At 39.9% G+C, this 23,149-nt stretch overlaps 1 protein-coding gene across 2 annotated transcripts in view; it reads right to left on the minus strand.

Moving 5' to 3' along the window:
* The window catches only part of LOC146080243 (uncharacterized), a 332,057-nt gene that overhangs the window by 30,797 nt on the left and 278,111 nt on the right, over nt 1-23,149 (minus strand). For both annotated transcript variants that reach the window (XM_083187285.1, XM_083187284.1), the window contains one exon: nt 6,552-6,645. In XM_083187285.1, coding sequence (XP_083043411.1) covers nt 6,552-6,645 — 94 coding nt within the window. The remainder of the gene's footprint in view (nt 1-6,551; nt 6,646-23,149) is intronic.

Raw genomic sequence — 23,149 nt, forward strand, 5'->3', positions numbered from 1 at the left:
GAGTCCTGCCATGCACCCAAATGGTATTTTTTGGTCACATATGAGGCATTGCCGTACTCGGGAGAAATTGGGGCACAGATTTTGGGGTGCTTTGTCTCCTTCATTCCTTGTGAAAATGAAAAATTTTGAGCCAGAACTGCATTTTTGTGTAAAAAATGTAATTTTTCATTTTCACAGCCCAGTTGTACCAAAATTGGTGAAACCCCTGGGGGTTTGAAATGTACACTATACCCCTAGATGAATTCCCTGAGGGGTGTAGTTTGCAAAATGGGGTCACTTGTGGGGGGTTCCACTGTATTGGTGCTTCGGGGGTCTTGCTAATGCGACATAGCACCCACCATTCATTCCACCAGAATCTGTGCGGCAAAATCCAAATATCACTCCTTCCCTTCTGAGTCCTGCCATGCACCCAAATGGTATTTTTGGTCACATATGAGGCATTGCCGTACTCGGGAGAAATTGGGGCACAGATTTTGTGGTGCTTTGCCTCCTTCATTCCTTGTGAAAATGAAAAATTTTGAGCCAGAACTGCATTTTTGTGTAAAGAAATGTAATTTTTCATTTTCACAGCCCAGTTGTACCACAATTGGTGAAACCCCTGGGGGTTTGAAATGTACACTATACCCCTAGATGAATTCCCTGAGGGGTGTAGTTTGCAAAATGGGGTCACTTGTGGGGGGGTTCCACTGTATTGGTGCTTCGGGGGTCTTGATAATGCGACATAGCACCCACCATTCATTCCACCAGAATCTGTGCGGCAAAATCCAAATATCACTCCTTCCCTTCTGAGTCCTGCCATGCACCCAAATGGTATTTTTTGGTCACATATGAGGCATTGCCGTACTCGTGAGAAATTGGGGCACAGATTTTGGGGTGCTTTGTCTCCTTCATTCCTTGTGAAAATGAAAAATTTTGAGCCAGAACTGCATTTTTGTGTAAAAAAATGTAATTTTTCATTTTCACAGCCCAGTTGTACCACAATTGGTGAAACCCCTGGGGGTTTGAAATGTACACTATACCCCTAGATGAATTCCCTGAGGGGTGTAGTTTGCAAAATGGGGTCACTTGTGGGGGGGTTCCTAACTTTTAGCATCTTATGGTGCCTAGAAACCTACATGGTGCCTAAAAAATAATCTCATAAAAAGGAGGCTCCAAAATCAAGTAGGTGCTCCTTCTATTATGAAGCCTGTGGTTTGGTCAACGTGCACACTAGGGCCACATATAGGATATTTATGAAAACAAAAGAATTGGGGGAATCAATTTTTAGTCACATTTCTCTAGTAAAATCTACTGTGTTCCTTAGAAAAATGTATTAAAATTGAAAATCTGCAAAAAAAATGAAATTTTGAAATTTCACCTACACTTTGTTTTAATTCCTGTGAAACACCTAAAGGGTTAACAAACTTCCAAAATGCTGTTTTGAATACTGTGAGGGGTGCAGTTTTTGAAATGGCATCATTTATGGGGGTGTCTCACATACAAGTCCCTCAAAAACACATCAGAACTGAACTGGTCCCTAAAAAAATCAGTGTTTGAAATTTTCTTGAAAATTTGAGAATTTGCTATTCATATTTTAAGCCTCCTAGTGTCCAAAAAAATTAAAAGGAGGTTGAAATAATGATGGAAACATAAAGTATACATATGGTCTATGTTAGTTATTAACTATTTTGAGTGGTATGATTATTTGTCTCACAAGCAGAAAATGTAACATTTTGCAAATTGCTAAATTTTCAAATTTTTTACAACATTTTGGTATTTTTCACAAAAAAACACAGACTGTATCGACCAAAATTTACCACTAACTTGAAGTACAATGTGTCACGAGAAAACATTCTCAAAATCACTGGGATAAGTAAAAGCAAAAAAAAGTTATCCCCACTTAAGTGATACATGTCAGATTTGAAAAAAAGGGCTCTGTCAGGAAGGCAAAAACAGGCTGCGGCGGTAAGGGGTTAAGATGAAACGCGTTGTAAGTGAAAGGGGTTTAATGCATAGCTACACGGATTCGCAAGTTAATGGGTTTTTTTTAAACGTGAGGGTGTCATTTATAAAAGAAGATGTGAATGAGTTACAGGTTGAGTATCCCTTATCCAAAATGCTCGGGACCGGAAGAATTTTGGATAACGGATTATTACGTATTTCAGAACATTTTTATATTTCAATGATGTATCTTGAGGTATCTTGCATTTTTGTTGTACAAACACCTCAAATACATGAAATACACCCAAATATATGTTATTTGTGCATAAAACAAGGTTTCAAAACATGAAACAAAGTTTGTGTATCTATCTCAGATACTGAATGTAAATGCCAAGCACATATTTTCTTGCACATATTTAGTGCCAGTTACATATCATGTCCTCAGTAGTGCCAGTTACATATCATGTCCTCAGTAGTGCTGTTACAGATGTCCCGAGTAGTGCCAGTTACATACAGTATCATGCCCCTAGTAGCGCCAGTTACATATCATGTCCCCAGTAGTGCCAGTTACATATCATGTCCCCAGTAGTGCTAGTTACATATCATGTCCCCAGTAGTGCCAGTTACATATCATGTCCTCAGTAGTGCTGGTACAGATGTCCCCAGTAGTGCCAGTTACATATCATGTCCCGAGTAGTGCCAGTTACATATCATGTCCCCAGTAGTGCCAGTTACATATCATGTCCTCAGTAGTGTCAGTTACATATCATGTCCCCAGAAGTACCAGTTACATATCATGTCCTCAGTAGTGCTGGTACAGATGTCCCCAGTAGTGCCAGTTACATATCATGTCCCCAGTAGTGCCAGTTACATATCATGTCCTCAGTAGTGCTGGTACAGATGTCCCCAGTAGTGCCAGTTACATACTGCATCATGTCCCCAGTAGTGCCAGTTACATATCATGTCCTCAGTAGTGCTGGTACAGATTTCCCCAGTAGTGCCAGTTAAATATCATGCCCCGAGTAGTGCCAGTTACATATCATGTCTTCAGTAGTGCTGGTACAGATGTCCCCAGTAGTGCTTTAGCAACAACAAAAAAAAATTTGTTCATAATTGGCTCACTATTGCCAAAAAAGTCAACCCTGTATATGCTGCTAACTGCTGTTGTTCAGGAACATGACAATTAGGGTCTGGTTGGCGGGACTACTGTACCATTTAACATTCGTAGCGATTAATACTGTAAGAAAATCACTCGTTATTAAAAGGGGTATTCAATCATGGGCCACGGCTGTAGATCTGGCCCGCCAGCAATGACCCTGTCCCGTTCTCGGTCTGCTCGACCGAGAACAAGCAGGCGGGATTCAATGTCCCGTCTGCGGAGGGACAAGAAGGGGGCGTGGCCATGAGCTGCGGCTGGGAAGAGGTGAGTTGTGGTGGGAGCTCGTCCCTTCCCGGCCGTTCTCGGCAGAACGAGCCCGACTGCTTGTTAAGTCCGGCTCATTCTGCCGAGATACCCTGTTCAATGTTGTTGGGGAAGACAGCATTGAATAGGACCCCACAGCCATTTCCCCTGTCAAGAGATGGCTGCGGGTTATTAAATACCCCCCTTAATCTGGATCAGGGATTGATCTAAATGGATAAACTATTTAATGTAAAGGACTGAGTAACATTTGTGCACCATATAAATTGTCATATTTTGAAATGCTGTAAATCTCTTTTTTAATTTTGACAGGTTTACAGTATATACAAATGTGGGCACACTCAGATTTCCCGCAATGCATATCTGGTGTGACTAGTGTGCCTGCGCATGCCTACACTATTCATTCCTACAGGTGATCGCCAGGTGAGACTTCACACTGCAACGCACATTGCAGCATGCCGCAATACATATACGCATACAGTACATTCACATTGCAGTAAAGCTGAAGACGGCTATTTTTATAAATAAATAATTCTATAAATACAATTGAATGCAAATTTTGACATAAACTTTTAGCATTAAAATGACAAAAGCAATTTACAGTATTTCAAATTCTGACAATGAAATACTCATCCAATTTGTCCAATTGAGATACAGTATACAGTAGTTATTCATTCTTTCTTTCTTTCTCAGAATCAAGCTCCTCATCAACATGGACATAATTTACTGCAGGGAGAGCATATCAAACTTGGTGTGGATCGTGTTTTTGACCCGACTTAGGTCGACAGTCATTAGGTCAAACGCGTTAGGTTGACATGGGTTAGGTCGACAGGTCGCGAGATCAACATGGGTGCTTCGGGCACGGTGCCTCACTATTTTATTCTCCCACCACACCCTAGTGGATGGTAGGGCATGAAATACCGCCTGTTGGCACATGTCGGGTCAAAAAACAGTGAAAAAACCCATGTCGACCTCGTGACCTGTTGATTTGTCGACATAAAACCATGTCGACCTTGTCCCATGTCAACCTAGACAACTGTCGACCTTCATCCACGTCGACCTAGAACCCTGTCAACCTAGTTGCCTGTCGACCTAATGACTGTTGACCTAAGTCGGGTCGACAATACGACCGTATCCCATCAAACTAATCTAATGTCTTTGTGGAACTCTGTTACTAGGCAGCTATACAGTAAATTAGGGTGAATGAGTTAACATAGTTCATTTGAATTTTAGCCATGCACTTGATACAGTCCACACCCCCTAGAAGCTGCAAATCCTTGACTGTGACTCACATAGAGTGAAAAGGATAAATTAATGATTAATGAACAGAGACAGTTTGTAGCCGAGGTTGTAAGCTCAAATAAAGAACTTGTAACCAGCGGAATGCCCTGGGAATCAGTTTAGGATCCTGTTTTGTTAAATACGTTCATTAGCGATATCGCCTGTGGTCTACAAAGGAAGTTATATCTCTTGCAGATGACACTTATACAGTGCACACCAGTTGTTACACCAGTAGGGTTAAATCAAATGCATAGTGACTTAGACAAACAGCGTAAGGAACTAAATTGCAGAATCTTACATTTAATATAAAAATCTACACTACTACGTGAGACACAAAGTCCTGGGCTAGAACACACAATGAATTGTGATGTAAAGTCAATTATAGAGGAAACAGAGCAACAATTTCAATTCCAGATGTTCTGACAATCAGTAAGTTGTGGGGAAAACCAGCAGAATACTTGATGGTACAACATGCATTAGCATCAGGAACAGGGAGGATATATTTCCATTTCATGGGTCACTGATAAGACCTCACTGCCAGTACTGTATGCATTTCTGGAGGCCCTGTCTTCAAAAATAAATTAATGCATTTAAATAATATGTGCTGCACATGCTACATAACAAAACATATCAATACAACTATAAGAACTTAAGGTCTACACTCAGCATGGTGGGAAAAAGGGCAGAGGTGATGTGGTAGCATCACAGGACTTCAATCCATGAGTTGGCGCAAAATCGGATGGCATTTCTATGCCACAGAAATGGTACATCACACTGCTTGTAGATAATTACCTCGACCCCTAAATGGTAGAGAAATTTTAATCTGGACCTCTCCAACACTGCTATCGTTACCCCACCATACAATAAAATCCCAGGCAACAGTCAACTGAATCCCATTATTTCCTGCCACTAAATACAATGTGTTTCCTGTTGAGGAACCAAGGGAGAGATGTGTGAATCAGTGATATGAGTGGAAAATGGACCAGTGGAGAAGTTGCCCTCAGCAACCAATCAGCTTTGAGGCAACATTAATCAAGTGCATTCTATATAATAATAGGTAGAAGCTAATTGGTTGCAATGGCAACTTATCCACCAACCTCCTTCCCCACTCTATTCACTGCATCATACATCTACACCCAAGTCATTTGATTCTTGCCCCTTCAGGATAAGCTTAGACTCTCACTGGTTCCAACTGTGACTGCTCAGAAGAAAATGTGCAATTTCCATCATGCGCCTTAAAATACCCTCTAACGTCCTATTTCACCAGGTAGTAAATTCTCTGGGGCAGATGTATTAAGCCTGGTAAAGTGATAAAAATGGCTGATGATAATGCACCAGCCAATCAGCACCTAACTGCTGTGTTACAGACTGGGTTTGAACACTGACAGTTATGAGCCGACCGGCTGCTGCATTATCACTGTTCACTGTATCACTTTACCAGGATTAATACATTTGCCCCAAAGTTCATTGACTTCCTTGTCGTGGCAGTTGCTGATGTGGGGCAGAATCACAGTAAAGAACTCAAACAGGAGAGCTTCACCTACTGCCAGTGAGTCCAAGATGGTGTTGTTGGCAGCATTTGGGGTGGCTCCACTATTTGAATTCTGGACCAGGGCCACCATCAAGGGGGTACTGTGGGCACCATTGTACCAGGTCCGGCCATTATGACAGAGAGAGAAATGCCTAGGCTGCTCATTCCACCCACCACACCCCCAGTCATGCTCTGATTAGCTCAGCTGCAACCAATCAGTTGGCAAGATAGTACAGGAACAGAGCATTCTGTACCTGGTGGAATGGGTCAAATGTACTAACAATCTATATGGCACTGTTTGTGAAATATAAACACTTGTTTTCCTAGAGTAAAAAATGTACATTACATTTTTTGAGCACAAATATAATATAAAACATACTTTATTACAATTATATTTACCTTTAATTGTACATTTTCTGATTTTACATCTTCTAGTTCAGCTTTAAGTCTATTAACCACAACCGACAAGCTATCTTCTCTTTTCTGGAAATTGCTGCAGAAAAATACAATACGTTTTAAAGATATACTATTTAATTCTGCAGAAAAAAAAGGTGCATAGATATAGAAGTACCGATAATAAAATTAGATTATTCTTTTAAAAAGTGTCACTTTACACAACACAATACAAATAATTCTCTTTCTCCGGCACTGGGAGCATTACCATATAATACATTAGGCTGATATGGAATAATAATAAACAGGAACATTATCTGTATTTCAAAAAACAACACGTTTTGCAGAGTTCTTGCTAAATAAAACAAAAGTACTCCTAGGCTGTGAGATGATTTATTCCAGAAAGGTTCACTGGCAGGCCTGTCATGTTAATTTAGCCATTAGGGACACTATTCCATTAGAATCTATGGATTATATTTATCTTCACTTCATCAGATGTAGTATCTGTACAGATACCACTCATTATCCTGAATGCATGGACACAGGGAAATTAACATTTGATGAAAAAAAAACAAAAAAAACCCCTGAAACATAAACAGTGAAATACAGTGATTAAGGTTAAAGAAGAGACGGCTGAAAATATCATTTTACCATGCCTGGTAATATCGTGACAATGTTTTGGCGATAGCCCTCACGTCTTATGTGGTACTTCCTGTGAGAATTCAGTAGACATGTCACAGTGATTCCGGTCTCACCTTTCCATGAAGTGATTTAAAGTATACCAATCCTATCCTCTTCTTATCAATTTAGCATTCATAGTGGGATACAGTTAAAATACCAGCGGTCAGGATGCCGGCTGGCAATATACTGACTGCGGAAGAAGACCGGAGCCAAACACAGATTACTATGCCAACACCAGATTCCAAACAGCCGGCATTCCAACTGGTGTGTACACACAGTTTGATTCCCTAGGCCAAATACAGGCTAGATAGTCAAGATAGACTTGTCTGCACAGTCTATTTTTCTATTCGATACTGACTAAACAGGGGCACGCATCGGCATCACATTGGCATTGAATGTTACTGAATACTATTATGACCAACCTTTCTATTCTATTTTGACTGTATAGTATAAATTGACAGCCAGAATCGCACTGTGTGTACATAACTTAAGAATGTGGGGTCCTGCATTGTTAGGTCAAGGGAGGAGGGGGGGTAATATAAGGCACTAGGGGGACTTAGGGATAAGGGTTGGTGAAGGTTAGGGTTAGGCTGTGGGGATTGAGTTTTAGCCACTCAGAAATGGGGGGGGGGGTGCCAGGCTGTTGGGGATAGTTTAAGACACTGACATGGAGAGTTAGATGTGTTTGTGGGGGGGGGGGTAGGGTAAGGCTATAATTAGAGATGTTTAGAATTAGGGGGGTAGGGGGAGAGTACTTATGGAGCCCTTGTCAGGATCCTCCATAACAATATCAGACTTTTGACCACGGAATCGAGTATGTATCCCATTATAGTGCAGCTTGAAACAAAATTAAATCATCTGAATAAGTTTCATATTGGATTTTCTTCCTATTGCTTTGGCCCTTAATGTTTTTTTTTTTTTAAACAGTGATCACTTTCTGAGTTTTAATTATTGTGCCCACAATTGGTCAAGTAATGTTGCAATTTAATTCTACTACATGAACTGCAAGAGACTAGTTATTTTCAAGGCCAAAGAACGGGAGGATGAGGGCTATGTACCCAATTAATTGATTTGTTCAAGCATCTTTTAAGACTTGGCTGGGTATGACCATTCTGGACATCCACTTTTTCTATGCTGCTTACTTTGACCTGCTCTCCACAGACAAGTATATAAGCAATACCCCCTCGTTTCCCTTGTCCACCCTGACTTCCTACCTCCCCTCCCCATTGTGAAGAAGTGCATCTGGCGCAAAGTTGGCGAGAAATAAAAACTTAGGGTTATATCACTCCCATCCATGTGTGAAATACATTCATTGGTGTAAGAACCTCCATAATAAATGACAAAGTTGGAAGTGGAAAGGAAATGTTGGCCAATTTATTGAATTGTAGTTAATCTTCAAATTGAATCAAATATCAAATTGGGAACTTGATGTGAAGAATGAAATGTTGGCTAACCAAAATTAAGTGAATACTGAAATAGACTGAAAATAAAAAAAATTAAAAAGATATTTAAAAGGAATAACCAAAAAATAAAAAAAAACCACAGAAAAAAACATAAGTGGAGATAAAAATATAAGATAAACATCACTTGAATACACTGTTCCTAGTCATCTCCACAAACAGAATTATTTGTACCTAAATGTTTCATAATGTTGAATATACTAATTACATGACACAATCTATTAATAATGGTGATGATTGGATGATCTCATGCAATAAATTCTATGATAATTGGAGGTTTATAGAATAATCAGCATTATGGGGTTTTTTTTATCTTTTTTTTCTTTCTTTATCAGTGTTTAGTGTTCATTTCAGTTATTGTTATTCATATCAAGCTACCTATTGTATTTATTCAGTTGTATTGGGGACAATTCTTTGTATGAAAAAAAAAAGTGAATTCAAGGTTTAGTTTGTAACGCTTCCTTCCCCTGCCTTCTTTAACACCAACAAAGAGGGTGAGATTTAATAGGATGAGAGATTCAGAAAGTAAGAGATTTGGTAAGAAATCTCCAGTTTTTTTAAAGCAGCAATCATTTACCCTGCAAAATCAAATTGTTTGTGCAGAGTAAATGATTGCCGCTTTAAAAAAACCTGGAGATTTCTTACCAAATCTCTCATTTTCTGAATCTCTCATCCTATTAAATCTCACCCAGAGTCTTTTTTTTCTCACACAAGTATTTGTCTTTACCTCTGGACTCTCCTGGGGGAGCACTGCCAACTACATTCATTCTGGACGTACTGTAACTCACCATTCCATTAAAACACAGTTCTTGTTTTTCAAGAATATTGAAGACAAATCTGTATAAATTTGTTTTCAATATTCTGGGAGGAGTCCCCCCACTTCTACAAGAGTACATTTGAATTATAGATTAACTATAATTGAATGAATCAGACAACCAGATTTGAAGCTTCTTATAGAGATACAAATACAGTAAAGAAGGTTCAGTGAGTGTATTTCACACATAAAGGTCAGTGACCCCAACTAATCTGACCCAGTGTCATCATCCTTCACACCAATTTCGGTGCTTGATGCACCCTTTACATTTCAAGTACAGTATCAGTGGGATTGGAATAGTTGTATACTCTTTTCATTTTCTTCACCATCTCACTGCCTATCATTCTTAACCTATTTTACAGCTAGCTATTTTTTTAAAGTAACGTTATAACCCCTTGTTTATCCCAATCTATCTGTGTCGGGATTCAACTCTCTTCATCATATTTCATTATCTCTTTGATTCCAACGTATACAGTATGTGTTTCTGTCTCTCCCTGTGTGATACAATATATTTCCCTTACTCCATATGTATCTGCACCTAGCCTTATCACATTTATTTCTACTGCTTTTCCTCACATCAGCTCCCACAGCCCATTAGCACCTGCTCCCTCTCATTTTTCACTTCCCCCTCTCAACTTCCACTCCTCTCTTCACACCTTTCTTTCTCATCTTCATGTCCAAGCAAGAGGCAAACCCAGTTCTTGGTGGCAGCAAAAGGCATAAGCAACAGGGACAAAAAGAGGCCCAACTGTGTTCAACACCACATGACTCAAACTGCATATGGTGGGTACTGCAAGTACAATTTTGGGATTTGAATTAATATTGATTACAACAACAGGAAACTTTTCGTGGAAGGATTCAGTTTCACTCATAGCAGGTTATTATGGCAGAGAACCACATGGCTTATAAGAATTTGCTGCTGGACAACCAGCATTGTATTTGCCACAACATTCAGAAGGAACCTCTATGCTAAATGATTCCCCTCCCTGGTCTAAGGGTGCCATAAATAAATTGCAGAGAACTTAAAGGTACCACGATTGGTGATAGTTTGGTAACCACTGTTCCAGTGGCATATTTATAATTGGTGCAGTGTGCACAGTGCATATGGGCCACTGAGTCCGGGGGGGTGGGGGCAAACACCACTTGCCACCTGGTTACTACAGGCAACTGGTGGTGGTGTGGATAGTGAAACAGCTTTTTCACTGGTCGTTTGGGGTCGTGGGTCACATTGTATGTTTTTTTGTTAGCGTAGTTCAAACGACATTCACGGTGTGGGAACATCCTTCAAAAATAACCAGAAATATGGCATGCGGGACATATGGCATGCTCTAGTGCTCAGATTCCACAATACTGTCATGCTGCCGGCAGCAGCAGTGATGCAAAATTGCAGAAAAAATGGCTGCCGGTCTAATTTTCAGAGGTTCGTGCACGTGTAATAGGGTCTGAGTTCTGCCGGCAGAGAGAAAGTGGCCCAGCCAACGGAGGCTGCACACCTGCCTCCTCCTTTCTTAAAATGCCCCCACACTGCTCCGTGGCTGTAAAAGGGTGAATGACAAATCGCTGATTGATTCAAACTTTACCTGTTTACTGTCAATACTGATGCAGTGTAGCATAATGTAGCACAGTGTTTTCAAAAATAAATGAATTTGCTATTTTAATGTGGAGGCTGTTGATTACATTAGAGAGTCAGAGGTGTATCAGGGCATGATGGGGCCTGTTGGAGCTTATCCTGCACCTATTACAGACACACTACGGAATCTATGCGGTAACCAGAGGTAACATGTTAAACATACAGTAATGTATATATATGCGGCCATCTTTGTATTATTTTTCTTTTACTTTTTTACTATTCATCTGTAGCTTACTATAAATCCAGGACAAGGCTAAAGGGTTTGCATATTAAAAGCACAACGGCTGGAAGCACTTCTCAGAATAAATAATTTATGATAACCTTAACCTATGGACAAACCACGCTACAACATTCACAGTGGCTCAAATACATTTCTATCTGTAAGGTTTTTGTTTTCCTGTGTACAATAATAGTTATGTAAGAAACATACATAGCCAGCGTTTGTATTGTGCCACAAAACTGATGAAAGAGAGGGAGTTAAGCTAGAATGAACTTTAATAAAAGCACTTAAGTACAGGCAAACCGCCTCAATAAAGCTCAATGACATCATCATTTTTCCTGTTGTAAACTGCAGCCGTTCCAATCTCAGACATTGAATATGAAACATTTATAGAACTGGATGAAGTAGGACCTGTAAAATTCATCTTCTGAGTATTAACAGCTTATTCATTATTTGTTTTATGCTTTCCTAACATCCTGTTTCAATAGCCTATTACTTATATATTGTTCTTTAGCCACATGGGTTCACACATTCCTGCCAGTTGAGATAGCATGATTTATATTAATGACATCCTAAAAATCCATATGTTTGAAAGCCTCCTGTGAAAGTGGTTACGGTATGTCCACTTAAATACATCTCCATTGGCTGCAGTCTGGAGGAACGTAAATTAAATGTATGGTGACTTGGTGCATTTAGAAAACAAGGTAACAAGAACCAGAATGCGGGATAGTCTAGTCTGGCAAACAGAGACTACAAGCCTTCGTGGATTGGATGAAGACAACACACTGTACACAACAGTGACATTTACAACAGGTTTAACAACATAGAAATGATAATAGAAAACACATATAAATAGTATTGTATGCAACATATGTATTCTGTTTTGAGTTTTTAAAAGAAAGTAGGATTTTAAATGGGTTTATGTGTATAATATATAATAGTAGAATACATACCTCCCAACTGTCCCACTTTTCTCCCTCTGTCCCACCCCTAGGTTGCAGTGTCCCATTAGGACGGAGCATTGTCAATGCTGTATACACAAGCAGGGGCGCCGACAGCTACGCCGGGCCCCTGTAAAATGAAGGGGTATGGCCAAGGGGAAGGGGCTTGGCCACATACCTGTAAAAAAATAAAAAAAACCTTAGCAGGGGCCAGCAGCCAGCAGTCAGCATTGCATACCCTCTCAGAGAGTGGACAGGCTGCAGCTTCCTCTCTCCCCAGCTCAGCACATAGTATTGAGCAGCGTCTGCTGGGATGGGAAGAGAGGCTGTGCTGCAGCGTCTCTCCCACTGCCCAACTCTCCTTCAGACCTGGGCCCAGGTAAAAAGTACTCCCCCCCCCCCGCCACCACCCAGTGCCACTGTGGAACAAGCCATCTATTCCTACTGCTAAGAGAGCCTGGGGGCAGTCCAGCATCTCTGAGGGTAAAATAACAGATTCAGAGTAAAGAATATTTAAAAAAAGGAGCATTTTGCTGATGAAAAAACACATGGAATTGATGCACATGCAGTTATTTATTTTTCTGCATACTTTTGCAAATAGTGAACAAATAAGGGGCACCTGTAAAATGAAGCTACAGCATGCCTATTCACAGTTTCAAAGCCATCTGCCAAGGTGAAAATGGTTCCTTTTTCAGATTCGCTCCTATCTTTGAACCAGAATGTATAGTTCTAAAATAAAGTAAAATCACTTTTCTCATCGCATTCCCATTACGTGCATTAGAAGCACATGTACATAACATGCATAATTTTAATACCAGTGGGATTGTAATCTAAAGACTCTCTGTGCTGCAGGCAGCAAAATGTATTGGCCTATAAGGGGTACAATAAAATGTAAGGAATGAATTTGAATATAAAGTAATTTATTCTGAAGAAACTTAAATTCATCATTTCCAGTGGTGAATTTGTCCAAATCGCTAAAGGACTGCAACCACTGCAGTAAAATCTGCCACCCCGTTCAGTGTCAGTGAGCCACCTGCATACTATCTAAAGCACGCTAGCAGTACACCTGCTTGCATTGTAAGGGGGCATGGCCTAACCAAAAGGTGGCGTGGCTTGGCGAGTATGATGCTCCCGCGAGTCACGCCTCCTGATGACATAATTGTTGAGGCATCTTTGAGCTGCTGGCCATGCCCCCAGCCCCTCTGACTCAACGAATAGACGCCATGCACATGCGCACAGTGTCCATTCCCTGCTGCTCTGTAGAATACTGCACCGCCCTCATCCCGGTGATCGGTGAATCAATAGTGGAATAAAAAGTCTTAAATGTATTTAAGATATGCAGTTCACGTCTAAATATAAAAATATCAAACAATGTTTATAAATTAGAGAAAGTTTACTTTAAAATGTTAAAAAAACATCACTGTATCCAGTAATATAATGTATAAGCATAAGACAGTTTGGGGTTTATTTACTAAGATGGCAGTTCAATTGAAGATATAATGTTGCTATGGGCAACCAATCAGATTCTATCGACTATCTTCTAGACCAGTGGTTCTCAACCAGAGATTCTCTGTGGAGACCTGGAAAACATGCACTGTTGGGGGGTCCTTGAGGACCGAGGTTGAGAACCACTGTTCTAGACGGTGCTAAATAAATAAGAAGTAAATTCTGATTGGTTGCCTGTAGAAATATCCTATCTTCAATTGAACTCTCATGTTAGTAAATAATCCCCTGTGTGTCTAATAGTAATTCTTATGTGAATAGGATAATAGATAGGCTTGTCTTGCCTTTTGAACATCACCATTCTGCACCCCATCCTAGGGAGACCCATCAGTATACCTGCAGGGAATCGGTGCTGTTATAGGAAGGCCTGCCTGTCAGTCTCAGACACTAAAGGCAGTCCCACTGGGCGGTGTATCCTACCTCTGAGATAGTCAGACTAGACTGTAGGAAGCCACTCCCTGCCTTTCATGCCGCCCATTCCCGAATCTATGGGCTGTAGGCGTACAGTCACATTGCGGTGTCTATGCATGTGGCTAGTTGTCTCATCTTTTCTTCAGGCATTGCGGTAGCGGCAGCTTCCCTACTAAAAATACATAGGCGCTGCTGGTGATCATATTTATATTGCGGGTAGTTAATAACGGTTAACTAGATGACATTACTTATTTTATTGTTCATTACGGTGTACATGACTAATATGAATAAATGTCTGTCTTTATGTTTGTACAAGTGATGAAAAAGGCCGCCCAGAACGTTCTGGGCCTGATTAAGAAGTACACTATATACACATGCATTCACAGCTTCGAATAAGAACACAGCAGCTATCCGAAAACATGCTAATATTATATATGAGATATATATATATATATATATATATATATATATATACTGTATACATATTTTGAGACGACCACTGGCGGCTGTGCTAATCCTAGTGACTGTGAACACAGCATCTGTTGCAGATCAGCAACATGGCTGCACAAAATGCCTGCAAAAAGTAGGATTTTGGAACTATTGCGGATGAATACAGGATAAAAATAATAGTAATGTTATTTATATAGCACTTTTCTCCTAATATGACTCAAAGTGCTTGCATTAGCCTTATAGCACAAAATACAAAACAAACTTATAAGGGACATTATTGAAATGCTTGGGTGAACGGGAAAGTTTTGAGTCTGTTTTTGAATATTTCTAGAGTGGAAGCTTCTCGAACTTTGCCGGGAAGTGAGTTCCATAGAGTCAGAGCCACAGTGCTGAAAGCTTGACCCCCAGGTGAATTCAGGGAAATTCTGGGTACTGTTAGTAGTCCGTCATCAACTGATCGCAGTAATCGAGTGGCATCAGAAGCTGCTTCAGGTACTTTGGGCCCTGGTCATGTATGGCTTTGAAAGTCAGTATGCCAATCAAGTGCCATAGGCAGGGAAGGTTTGGGGTTCTTAATCATCCCAAGCAGTGTATATTTATAAATTTATTTACAGTTTCTTATATATCGCAGCATATTCTGTTGCGCTTGCATGCGTAATTAAAAAGGGTGTGGTCATAACGTAGAGAGGTATGTCATGATGTAAAGGGGACTGACTTTGAGGCACTCTCCCGTGTATATGGAGGGAGGGGGGACAGATTGCTGGGAGGCTACACTGCTGCACTGCTTAGCCAGCCCAGGTGTGCCGGTATACAGGAGGCCAGGCAATGCCTTCAAGCTCAGGTTCTGTGTGGCCAGAGCGGCCCATCAAGCCATTCCAGAATGTGCCAGAAGCGCGAGATGGGCAGTCCCGAAGATTGTAGAGGCACAACAGTTTACATGTTGTATAGTGACTGTTGGGTTATTCTACCAAATGTACACTGTCCTGTTTACCGCAAACTGCTGAACTAGGGTTCAGAATTACAAAATAAACACTGTACTGATCTTGGAAAAAAAAAGCAAGAAAAACACAACCTTCAAATATTGCATTTTCTGTGTTATCAGAAGGCAGATCAAGCTAAGTCTTCTCAGTTTTTTATTCTTCTTGGTTTAAAGAAATGCACAGGGTACGGGGTAAAATTCCATGACAGAGTGACTCTAGAGACATCTTTGATCATTCATTGTGATGCATAAAATATGTCACTGCTGTACCATAAAAGATATCTGCCATCAGGCATGGCTGTCATTTGCCCTTACCGGCTTATAGGAGGGAGAGAGAAATAAAAATATAGCTTTTCTGTTTTGTACTTCTGTTGAATTACTGCTAAGCAGAACCTATGTAGTCTATGCACATATCACACTTCTGGTTTATTTCAAATGAAACGTCATAAAATAAACATGCTAAGGAGGACAGATCTGGCTGATATTTTGTTACAGCGTACACCGTTTCATATGTTGTTATAAGCTGTGAATATGTTAAAAGCTGGTGGAGAGCTAGGCTTTAAAAAAAGGATTACACATTTCCCGAGAGACCGGTCCCTTTCATTTGATTTTCTGTGATGCACGCATCTTATTTTAATTCAAAATCTGATCCTGTGTAACAAAAGACACAGTTATGACTACAAAAGGAAATGGCAACTGGAAATTCATGAGGTTGATATCGACTCTACCAAAATTGAAGGCAACAAAACGCTTTTTCCTTTAGTTTATGGGGATGTTGATTTAGGATTGTACACACATCTTAAAATAAGAGACAGGAGGAACCATCAAGAGTTCTTTCATTTACCATTCCACATACTTGTTCTACACTGTTTGCACTGTGATTTGTCCGGTGTTCCTCTCCAAGATATTATTGTTGAAACTGAGCCTAATTCAGAAACATAGAATTTGAGTGTGCCCATGTATATGAACACACTTAAGGTGCATACACACTGGGTGTTTTTGCCCAGTGTGTATGCCGGACAGTGTAATAAAAATCTCTGGATGATAAATCGCTCACTGGGGTGTGAACAACTTTCCATTGTAGAAGCCTATGGAAAGTTTAAGGGTCGCCCAGCCTGAAAAAGAGGCCGATGGACAGCACCGGTCTGGCAATGATGCTTACCGCTCATCACCCGCCCATACACACTAGTCCGTTTTGAACTCAAAGTAGCTCAAAACAGGAAAAGTAAGCTACTTTGAGCTTGACTAGTGTGTGAGAACCTTTACACACTAGGGTTAATGTTTTGTTTTTGTTAACCCAGTTAAACCATCAATATATATTTGGATTGTGGGAGGAACCAGAGTACTCAAGGAAACCCACGCAAGCATGGGGAGAATATACAAACTCCACAAAGTTAGGTCATAAAGGGAATTGAATACCACGTTGTAAGTTATGTTACACAATATCAATGTTGTATACAACGGAGCGCTTTTTGTCCACTGCACATGCTGAAAAGTCACACTGCGCACATGAAGTGATTGATTAGCGATAATGCACACACAGATATTATATTCACAATATGAGAGACAGGTAATCAGCATTTGGAGGAGATAATGAGGATTCGGCTAGAAAAATGCAGGCCTGTCACTATCCATTTTCTGGGAGTATCCATGTCAGCTGCTGCGAATTTGCTAGCAGTTGGAGAGCCCTCCACTTTCAAGGAGAGCTATTTAATACTGCATTAGGTTTATGGTTATCACTATATATATCTTGTTTATTATAATAATGATCAGAGATTTCACGAATAGTTTTTATTCTGAATACATTAAGATATCATGTGGGTAATGACAGAGAAAGAAATGGAGAGAAAGGCAACAGAAAGGTACGTGGTCGATTAGTTGACAGTAAAAAGGTTGACTCATTAGGTTGATAACTATTGGTCTAAAGGCAAAAGATTAACCCAGCAAAAAGACTGACAGGCATAGGGTGGGCATGTTCAAAAGATCAACTCAAGCAAAAAGTTGGCATGGAAAAAGGTCAACATGAGTTTTCATGATCATACCTTTCCATCCCAGTGGGCATAGAGTGGGCATATAATAGTATTCCTAGTGTAGCAAGCCAAACGAGAGGATGGGTAAACCTATGTCGACATAGACACATTTTTTAAAAACTCATGTCGACCTTCCCCATGTTGACCTTTTGAACATGTCCACCTCAAGTGGTCAACTTAATGACTGTCGACCTAGACACTCTCGACCATTTGACCCACACCCAACAGAAATAGGACAGAGTGCCAAGAGAAACCACTAGTTATCATTTATATTGATCACAACCAACATCAAATAGAATTCCAGGGCCACTCGCAGTAGTCTTTACTTGTGTGACCATCAAGTTTCCCTGTTATGGGTTATATTAAGAAATAGATGAAATCTGAACTCTGGTTTACTTTAAATAATATATTAAGAGGATAGTGCCAGTGAAAACACTGCTATTGCTGGCACCAAGCTCCAGTTTTCAACATATATGTTCATCCCCATCAATTTCTATTGGGAGGGGAAAAAATTGTCCCATTATCAGGTTAACTTTTGGTGTTTTGATATTTTTCTGATTTGTTCTCCATAATCTGCAAACTCCTTCCTACCTCTATTGGAGATAGGATGCCTAAGGGTTGTGACTTTTAGCTGGCATTGTCCTATGGACTATTATTATTATTATTATCGTTTATTCATAAGGCACCACAAGGGTCCGTAGCACCTGATAATACATAGAACAAAACAAGAAAATAGTGAATTACAGTACAAATACAAAATTAGGACAAGTACATGGTAAATAAAAGACAGTTGCAGCAGCGGACACTGAGGCAATTATTACAGTGGCAGAGATATAGTCTTAGAAAAGCACATGAGGAGAGAGGGCCCTGCTTGTTAGAGCTTACATTCTAAAGACTTGCCCTAAAGACCATATGTAAAGGGTCCGAGTTTGCCTGGAATGTTGGACAATCTTGGATGTTTACTTAAAGCAGCTATCATTTACAAGACATGGTTTTGCCTTCTAAATCACTGGCTTTCTAAATAAAAATCCAATCTGCACCTCTGGCAAACTCGTACCCCATACCCCATAACATATAACCCCATAAATTGTTAAATTGAAATGGTGATGCTATGAAGAATGGCATTTTGGGTTCCTGTCTTTAAACATATTGGGGGAAATTTTATAGGATGAGAGAATCAGAAAGTGAGAGATTTGGTAAAACAAAACTTGTAAGTGTAAATGATTACCGCTATAAAAAACGAGATTTCTTACCAAATCTCTCACTTTCTGAATCTCTCATCCTATTAAATTTCACCCATTATTTTAATGTGGCTGCAAAGTGCTAGAAAGACAGTACAAATGTAGGGGCAAGGCCTGTGTGTATTGTGTATTTATAGACCAATAGCATTCATCATAACATTCAGCCCTTAATTGGAAAATAAAACTTGACCATTTTTTGGCAAACCATTTTAATTATGGGCTTGATTTGTCTTTAAACGAATCCATTCCGAAAAAAAACCCAAAGTAATGAATATTACTTGGGACAGTAGGCCAAGTAATGGACAGTAGGCCGGGTATCTATTTTATTGGAGAATACGCTGCTGTGTGGACTAACAAAATAATTACTTTTTTTTCTTTGGCTCCCAAAGATGATCAAATCTCCTTGTCACTTCTTATATTTCTTTTTCCCTTTGTGCAGCTGCCACATTAACTGTTTTCTGTTTGAAAGTTTACTCCTATTAGCTGAACATACATGGGTCATTACATTATTTGTAAATTTACTACGCAGCAGTGCTTTGAAAAAGAAAGAGTAAACAGCCGCTTAGCCGACATAAAGAATCGATTAGTGGTCGCCATCTGGATCAGCTCTTGAGAAACTGGCTGCCATATGTTTCAACCAACATGACAAAACACACTGTTTTATATTGTCACCACCTCCAGCTCTGTTTTATGTATTGTACCAGCTTTAATAGACTTATGAAATGGATTAGAGGCTGTTTCACTTGTGCCCTACTGCTAGATCGAAAGGAGAAAAAAAAAAGTAGACAAAAGTTATAAAACACTAAACAATGCTCAGTATAGAAAGCGTCTGACGGCGTCAAATAAAAAAGGTGCTGTAATAATTACATGTCCGTATTACTGCTCTTATTAAACCTACAAAGGGTTTAATTAAAACTAATTATTTTAACTATTTTCTTTTCAAACCAAAGACGGAAACAACGAAGAAAATTGTGTTAAATTAATTTGCCGTGCTATCGATGAGCAGTATTTAAAAATGCACCCTGTGCTGTGTAATTTCATAAATAATATCTATATAAAAATATGTATGTTGCTGTTGGAAAAATAACATATCAGGTTCAAATGAAATTTAGGAATGTTAATCTCTTTTGCAGCTGCTATTTTTTGTTTTATGGTATTTTTACAGCTGTTTTTAATTTCTTTTAAGAAATACTAAACCTTTAGGAGAATTCCCCTGCGAGCAGCCACAGTACAGATAATTGGTTTCATTGCAATTCAGATTATGAACATCATTTTTCAGTTGTTACTTTCAAACTCCATACACAGCGGAATCTGTAAGCCATTTTCTTCATCTCAGCTACCTTAAAAAAGGCGAAATTACACGAGCAATGCAGTCACATTATTCAATTGTCTAAAAGTATTTACCTACGTGTGATGCAGCCTAGAAACCTCTAAACTGTGCATAAGTAAGAAAACATCTATTATTGTGCATAGGGATACGTGAAGTGTGTTTGTTAGACTCAGTAATGGGCTTTATGCAGTGTATGAGATGTCACCAAGTGTACATATGGAATAATTTAAATGGTTCACAAATCTGTTCAAAATAATTGCACGTTACTTCAATGGCATGCTGCAGTTTCGGTTAGTATCAATTTGCACGTCCCTAGTTGGCTTTAATGCCGTTAATTGTTTTATTTTTCAAGGTACAAAAATACTAAAACTTGATGGGTGCTAATAGCTCAACTGAATTGATAGAATGTTCTCTTTCGGCTCAAACATAGTTTTTTTTTTTAGAAAAGTAGACGCTGCTTCTTTTTTGTTCTCAGTTGTTTAAGTGGCCTTATATATGGTCATTGCATGGAGCTGGAAGCAAGATTTATTATACGCCCTTATTACAGATAAGTCCTACATAATTACAGTACAGTATGTATAGCTCGAAATACAGTGATGTTATAGGGAACAAGGTCCTTTAGTTCTCCCCTTGTTAAGGGCACAGCATTGATCAAAGGTCAACATGCATTGGGTCAACCACAGAAGCTCAACAGGCCTGAAATAGGTCAACATGAGTAAGGCCGACAGGGTTAGAAGGTCAACACAAGCATTCGGTTGACAATGGGAAGGTCGAAAGCCAAAAGGTCAACATTTTTCACTGTTTTTTCACAGCCGACATGTGCTGCAGGTGGTATTTCATACCCTACCATCCACTACTCTATAAATAGTGTGCCAAGCACAGTGAGGCATGCGAGGGGATGCGATATACTTATACAGTGTCAACATTCGGTCCAAAAAACATGACAACATTTGGGCCAAAAACTGTGAAAAACTCATGCCGACCTTTTGACTGTTGACCTTCCCGTTGCCGATCTAATGCTTGTGTCGACCTTCCGAACCTGTTGCTCTTACTCATGTCGACCTATTTCAGGTGTGGATGTAAGGCCTGTTGACCTTCAATGGTCGATGCAATGCATGTCAACCTAAATTTGATCAACCCAATGACCCATACTGGTAGAATAGATAATATCTAATAATATACTTAAGACAAGTATGTATTAATGTAGCATAAACAATATAAAATCTACATCACTGACACATTATGCAAAGACATTTCTATGATTGCAATACTGTGAATGGCCAAATGGTGAATTATTGTATAATTGGAGTAAGGGGCAAGTGTTTATGTTCTGTGGCATGGGATTTCGACAAGCAACAGAAAGGTCGGAGTAACCTGGCATGACTGGTCACATTGCCGTAAAGGGGCCAGTCCATCACAAGTACCTGTAATCTATTGTACAGTTGGTTTAAAATATAATAGGTAGTCTAATTAATTTCACACTTCACAGCACTTATTAGGACTACACTGTAGCAAGAGGCATAAAATTGGTACCACCGCCACCCAGGGAGCCGACCCAGTCTGCATCCTAGAAACACAACCAGCATTTCCTTTGAATGTGTCTAGGATTAAAGCTCCTGGGGCCAACCGTATTAAGCCTTAAATAGTGTTAACATGGAGAGTGATACAGGACCAGCCAATAAGCTTCTTACTGCCATGTTATAGGCTGTATTTGGGAAATTACATTTATGGGCTGATTGGTTAGTACTGTACTTTATCACTATTTATCATTCACCACTTTATCACTTGTTAAGGCTCAATACATTTGGCACCTGTAGTGTTGTAAAGTATGCACAGAAGGCTTTTCAGCCCAGCTAGGAAACTAAAGCATTCTGCTACAGCCTTGACACATTCCATTAATTTAGTACAGTAGGTTTTCACAAACTTTTCCAGCATTTTCTTAGATATGACAATGGAGGTGGGTAGCGCAGGAAATGTGCTAACCGAGCAAGTGCACAGAACCAGAGGGAGAGGTTTATGTTTATGAACATCCATTTGCAGCCCGTGTGAGCGTACGTAGTGTGCGAAGGGGTGGGGGTGGGTGTACCAGCATTCGGCAGGAGGCGTCTGGTGGACTCCGAAGGCTGCAAAGTTGGGAACCAATGATGCATGAGGTGGCAACCCTAGCTGTAACTAGAGGTGGGTGAAGGTTGCTGTCTCTCAGGGCACAGGTTGCACTGTCTGCACTGTTGTTCCCTGTTGGCACTTGAATTTAGGTTTATTGATAACTTGTTTGGATTTATTTTCATGGTGGTTCAGGCTGCTAGTTCTGTAAAACAAACCTTGCTGTGCCAGAAAAGAACTGGAGATTAATTAATTTTATTTATTTATAACCAGTTTCTTATATAACGCACACATATTCCGCAGCGCTTTACAGAGAATATTTGAACATTCACATCAGTCTCTGCCCCAGTGGAGCTTACAATCTATATTACCTACCACATGTACACGCACACACAGACATTCTAGGGTAAATTTTGTTGGGAGCCAATTAGCCTGCCAGTATATTTTTGGATTGTGATGAGGAAACCGAAGTACCCGGAGGAAACCCACGCAAGTACAGGGAGAATATACAAACTCTGCACAGTTAGGGCCATGAGCTCAGTGCTGTGAGGCAGTAATGCTAACCATTACACCATCCGTACTGCCCCAGATTATGGACATGGGTGATGTTAATTTGTTTGGTAAACTCATCTTTATTATTTCAGTTATACTTAGTAAGTAACAAGACATTGGTTCCCCCAGCACACTGAATAGTTTTAGCAACCAATCTTGAACACTACATGATAATAGAATTCAGAGATATTGGTTACATATACCTGCGCAGGTGTATGACATGCCCCCAAGCCGCGTCAAGGCTTCTCTGTTTATTGGG

Source organism: Crinia signifera, chromosome 5 (genome assembly GCF_055691185.1).
Source record: "Crinia signifera chromosome 5, ASM5569118v1, whole genome shotgun sequence".
In the NCBI taxonomy this organism is placed as follows: Eukaryota; Metazoa; Chordata; class Amphibia; order Anura; family Myobatrachidae; genus Crinia; species Crinia signifera.